Source organism: Chrysemys picta, chromosome 5, assembly GCF_011386835.1.
Source record: "Chrysemys picta bellii isolate R12L10 chromosome 5, ASM1138683v2, whole genome shotgun sequence".
Classification (NCBI taxonomy): domain Eukaryota; kingdom Metazoa; phylum Chordata; order Testudines; family Emydidae; genus Chrysemys; species Chrysemys picta.
Window position 1 is genome coordinate 104,508,523 of NC_088795.1, and position 5,383 is coordinate 104,513,905.

The 5,383-nt window shown below is 50.8% G+C and overlaps 1 protein-coding gene across 1 annotated transcript; it reads right to left on the minus strand.

Annotated features, from left to right (window-relative positions):
- Positions 1-2,383: 2,383 nt before the first annotated feature.
- LOC135983744 (myb/SANT-like DNA-binding domain-containing protein 2) lies at positions 2,384-4,511 on the minus strand. The gene is made up of 2 exons (XM_065596992.1): positions 3,592-4,511; positions 2,384-2,995 (listed from the first exon to the last, which is right to left on the minus strand). The coding sequence occupies exons 1-2, from the start codon at positions 4,157-4,159 to the stop codon at positions 2,604-2,606; spliced, it is 960 nt and encodes a 319-aa protein (XP_065453064.1). The 5' UTR covers positions 4,160-4,511; the 3' UTR covers positions 2,384-2,603.
- Between the last annotated feature and the right edge of the window lie 872 nt (positions 4,512-5,383).

The window sequence follows — 5,383 nt, forward strand, 5'->3', positions numbered from 1 at the left end:
CCCAATGCCCGGATGATGCAAAACAGTGTCGCGGGCGGTTCTGGGTACATGTCGTCAGGCCCCTCCCCCCTCGTCACAGCAACGGCAGACAATAGATTCGTGCCTTTTTACCTGGGTTACCTGTGCAGACAACATACCACGGCAAGCATGGAGCCCGCTCAGCTCAGCTGAGCTCACCGTCACCATATGTCCTCTGGGTGCCGGCAGACGTGGGACTGCATTGCTACACAGCAGCAGCTGCTAACTGCCTTTTGGCGGTAGACGGTGTAGCATGAGTGATAGCCATGGGGCTGGCAGCCGTAGGGCTGCATTGCACCAGCCCCTTGCCCTTTGGTAGGCGATGGTATATTATGATTGGTACCCATCGGCGTCGTACTGGAGTGGCTGTCAATCATGGCCACCTGGGCAGACATGTTTCGATGATGATGGCTACCAATCGTAATATACTATTTTCTGCCAATTGCCCAGTATTGTCTGCTAAGCACCCAGAAGAGGCCGAGGGCGATGCTGGGTGCTGGCGGACGTGGGGCTGGCAGACGTGGGGCTGCATTGCTACACAGCAGCAGCCCTTGCCTTTTGGCAGACGATGGTATATTATGACTGGTATCCGTCATCGTCACACTGGAGAGGCTATCACTCATGCTGCACCGTCGGCTGCCAGATTAAGATGTAAAAAATAGATTTGTTCTGTATTCATTTGCTTCCCCTTCCTCCGTGAAATCAATGGCCTGCTAAGCCCAGGGTTTTCAGTTTAATCTTTGGGGGGACCATTCTGTGTGACAGTTGTTTGTGTTTCTCCCTGTTCCTGTACCTGTACGCCATGTCGTCACTCGGCCCTCCCTCCCTCCCGCCCTCCCTCCTTCTCCTGGTCCATCAGATACTACTTTCGCGCCTTTTTTCTGACCAGGCGCCATAGCTAGCACTGGGATCATGGAGCCCGCTCAGATCACCGCAGCAATTACGAGCACTATGAACACCACGCGCATTGTCCTGGAGTATATGCAGAGCCAGGACATGCCAAGGCGAAACCCGGACCACCCAAGGAGGCGATTGCAGCGCGGCGACGAGAGTGATGAGGAAATTGACATGGACATATACCTCTCACAAGGCACAGGCCCCAGCAATGTGGAAATCATGGTGTCACTGGGGCAGGTTCATGCCGTGGAACGCCAATTCTGGGCCCGGGAAACAAGCACAGACTGGTGGGATTGCATCGTGCTGCAGGTATGGGACGATTCCCAGAGGCTGCAAAACTTTCGCATGCGTAAGGGCGCTTTCATGGAACTTTGTGACTTGCTTTCCCCTGCCCTGAAACGCCAGGATACCAAGATGAGAGCAGCCCTCACAGTTGAGAAGCGAGTGGCGATAGCCCTGTGGAAGCTTGCAACGCCAGACAGCTACCGGTCAGTCGGGAATCAATTTGGAGTGGGCAAATCTACGGTGGGGGCTGCTGTGATCCAATTTGCCAGGGCAATGAAAGACCTGGTGATAGCAAGGGTAGTGACTCTGGGCAACGTGCAGTCAATAGTGGATGGTTTTGCTGAAATAGGATTCCCAAACTGTGGTGGGGCCATAGACGGAACCCATATCCCTATCTTGTCACCGGAGCACCAAGCCACCGACTACGTAAACCGCAAGGGGTACTTTTCAATGCTGCTGCAAGCCCTGGTGGATCACAAGGGACGTTTCACCAACATCAACGTGGGATGGCCGGGAAAGGTACATGATGCTCGCGTCATCAGGAACTCTGCTCTGTTTCGAAGGCTGGAGGAAGGGACTTTCTTCCCGGACCAGAAAGTGACCGTTGGGGATGTTGAAATGCCTATCGTGATCCTTGGGGACCCAGCCTACCCCTTAATGCCATGGCTCATGAAGCCGTACACAGGCAGCCTGGACAGGAGTCAGGACTTGTTCAACTACAGGCTGAGGAAGTGCCGAATGGTAATGGAATGTGCATTCGGACGTTTAAAAGCGCGCTGGCGCAGCTTACTGACTCGCTCAGACCTCAGCGAAAAGAATATCCCCATTGTTATTGCTGCTTGCTGTGCGCTCCACAATATCTGTGAGAGTAAGGGGGAGACCTTTATGGCGGGGTGGGAGGTTGAGGCAACTCGCCTGGCCGCTGATTACGCGCAGCCAGACACCACGGTGGTTAGAGGAGCACAGCAGGGCGCGGTGCGCATCAGAGAAGCTTTGAAAACGAGTTTTGTGACTGGCCAGGCTACTGTGTGAAACTTCTGTTTGTTTCTCCTTGATGAACCCTCCAAACCCACCCCCCCGACCCGGTTCACTCTACTTCCCTGTAAACCAACCACCCCACCCCACCCTCCCCTCCCCAATTCGAGCACCGCTTGCAGAGGCAATAAAGTCATTGTTTTTTCACATTCATGCATTCTTTATTAGTTCCTCACAGAAGTAGGGGGATAATTGCCAAGGTAGCCTGGGATGGGTGGGGGAGGAGTGATGGAAAAGGACACACTGCATTTTAAAACTTTAACTCTTATTGAAGGCCAGCCTTCTGATGCTTGGGCGATCATCTGGGGTGGAGTGACTGGGTGGACGGAGGCCCCCCCACCGTGTTCTTGGGCGTCTTGGTGAGGAGGCTATGGAACTTTGGGAGGAGGGCTGTTGGTTACACAGGGGCTGTAGCGGTGGTCTCTGCTCCTGCTGCCTTTCCTGCAGCTCAACCATACGCTCGAGCATATCAGTTTGATGCTCCAGCAGACGGAGCATTGACTCTTGCCGTCTGTCTGCAAGCTGACGCCACCTATCGTCTTCAGCCCGCCACTTGCTCTTTTCATCCCGCCATTAGCCCGCCACCTCTCCTCTCGTTCATATTGGGCTTTTCTCATCTCCGACATTGACTGCCTCCACGCATTCTGCTGTGCTCTATCAGCGTGGGAGGACATCTGCAGCTCCGTGAACATATCGTCCCTCGTCCTACGTTTTCTCTTTCTAATGTTCACGAGCATCTGCGAAGGAGAAACATTTGCAGCTGGTGGAGGAGAAGGGAGAGGTGGTTAAAAAAGACACATTTTAGAGAACAATGGGTACACTCTTTCATTACAAGGTCGCATATTTCGGCTTGCAGGCAGCCATGGTAGGCCACAGTGTTTTGGCTTTTTTAACCTTCTTAACATGCGGGAAAGGTTGCAAACAGCAGCCCATTTCCCATATCAAGGATGAATTGGGTTGTCCATTTAAAATGGGTTTTCAATGTAAAAGGAGGGGCTGCGGTTTCCCGGTTAACATGCGGCACAAACACAAGTAACCCCCCCCCCACACACACACACACGATTCTCTGGGATGATCACTTCACCCCTCCCCTCCACCGCGTGGTTAACAGCGGGGAACATTTCTGTTCAGAAGAGCAGGAACGGGCGCCTCTGAATGTCCCCTTAATAAAATCACCCCATTTCAACCAGGAGAGCTTTCTGGAGATGTCCCTGGAGGATTTCCGCTCCATCCCCATACACGTTAACAGACTTTTCCAGTAGATGTACTGGCCGCGATTGCCAGGGCAAATTAATCATTAAACATGCTTGCTTTTTTTTGTGTAATGTTTACAAATATTTACAAAGTTACACTCACCAGAGGTCTCCTGTGTGCCCTGAGGGTCTTGGGTGAGTTCGGGGGTTACTGGTTCCAGGTCCAGGGTCACAAACATATCCTGGCTGTTGGGGAAACCGGTTTCTCCGCTTCCTTGCTGCTGTGAGCTACCTACAGTACCTCCATCCTCATCTTCCTCGTTCCCCGAACCGTCTTCCCTGTGTGTTTCTCCAGTGAGAGAGTCATAGCACACGGTTGGGGTAGTGGTGGCTGCACCCCCTAGGATCGCATGCAGCTCCGCGTAGTAGCGGCAAGTTTGCGGCTCTGCCCCGGACCTTCCGTTTGCTTCTCTGGCTTTGTGGTAAGCTTGCCGTAGCTCCTTAATTTTCACGCGGCACTGCTGTGTGTCCCTGTTATGGCCTCGGTCCTTCATGGCCTTGGAGATCTTTTCTAATACTTTTCCATTTCTTTTACTGCTACGGAGTTCAGCTATCACTGCTTCATCTCCCCATATGGCGAGCAGATCTCGTACCTCCCGTTCGGTCCATGCTGGAGCTCTTTTGCGATCCTGGGACTCCATCACGGTTACCTGTGCTGATGAGCTCTGCATGGTCACCTGTGCTCTCCACGCTGAGCAAACAGGAAATGAAATTCAAACATTTGCGGGTCTTTTCCTGTCTACCTGGTCAGTGCATCTGAGTTGAGAGTGCTGTCCAGAGCGGTCACAATGAAGCACTGTGGGATAGCTCCCGGAGGCCAATAACGTCGAATTCCGTCCACACTACCCCAATTCCGACCCGCAAAGGCCGGTTTTGTCGCTAATCCCCTCGTCGGAGGTGGTGTAAAGAAACCGGTTTAAGGACCCTTTAAGTCGAAAGAAAGGGCTTCGTTGTGTGGACGTGTCCAGGCTTAATTCGGTTTAACGCTGCTAAAGTCGACCTAAACCCGTAGTGTAGACCAGGCCTCAGTCAAGGACTATGTACTTTTCCCAGACCTGGAGAAGAGCTCTGTGTAAGCCTGAGAGCTTGTCTCACTCACCAACAGAAATTGGTCCAATAAATGTATTACCTTGTTTCTCTAATATCCTAGGACCAACATGACTACAACAACACTGTGCATATGATTTATAATTCACAGATGGGACATCCCTCACATAGACTATGAAATGATGTTTGGAAAAGTTGCATCAATAGCCATGCAAACAATGACACAAATCCATTTTAGAGCATTTGGAGATGCTATTGAAACAGGAGAAAGGGGCTGTTCCACCACATCCAGAGGAAGTGCCAAGCTTATAAATGAAAGCCAAATTTAGTGATGAAGAGAGAAGAGGACCACTTGAGAGACAACCACTGGAAATGATCCAGGAGGAGAAGGAAGCTTCAGCAGAGAGAAGGGAGAGAGAAAATGATGAAAAAGAAGTGCAGAGAGCAAAGGAACAGGAGGAGCTAGCATAGAAGAGAGAAAGAGAGCAGGAGTAAAAGTGAATAGAAGATGAGAATCTGGGAAGAAGAGAGGGGTGATGTTAAAAGTGTGAGCTGAAAGAGAGCTTGAACTTTGCAGGTCATGGATCCAAGAGTTAGACAGAGAAATGTTATGTAACAAACAGGAAAATATTATATTATGAGGCTACAATTTCAATTTGGGATTCCAGGGAATGCGTAAAGCAATCGGGTTTTACTGTCATGGTTTACATCGTTAGAACCTCTCAATTGAATATAGCCCCATAATTCAGTTGCTTGTAATCTGTTTCATATGTATTTATTTGATTGTCTCTTACCCTATCAGATATATCTCCTTAGCAAAGAAATCCCATACATTCTCTGGCACCTTG

What these genes read in the sequence shown, in the direction of transcription:
- LOC135983744 (XM_065596992.1), bottom strand. Translation starts at nt 4,159, where the DNA reads ATGCAGAGCTCATCAGCACAGGTAACCGTGATGGAGTCCCAGGATCGC. An exon ending in GGGCACACAGGAGACCTCTG is followed by an intron (nt 2,996 to 3,591) that starts GTGAGTGTAACT and finishes CTCCTCCACCAG; the next exon opens with CTGCAAATGTTTCTCCTTCG.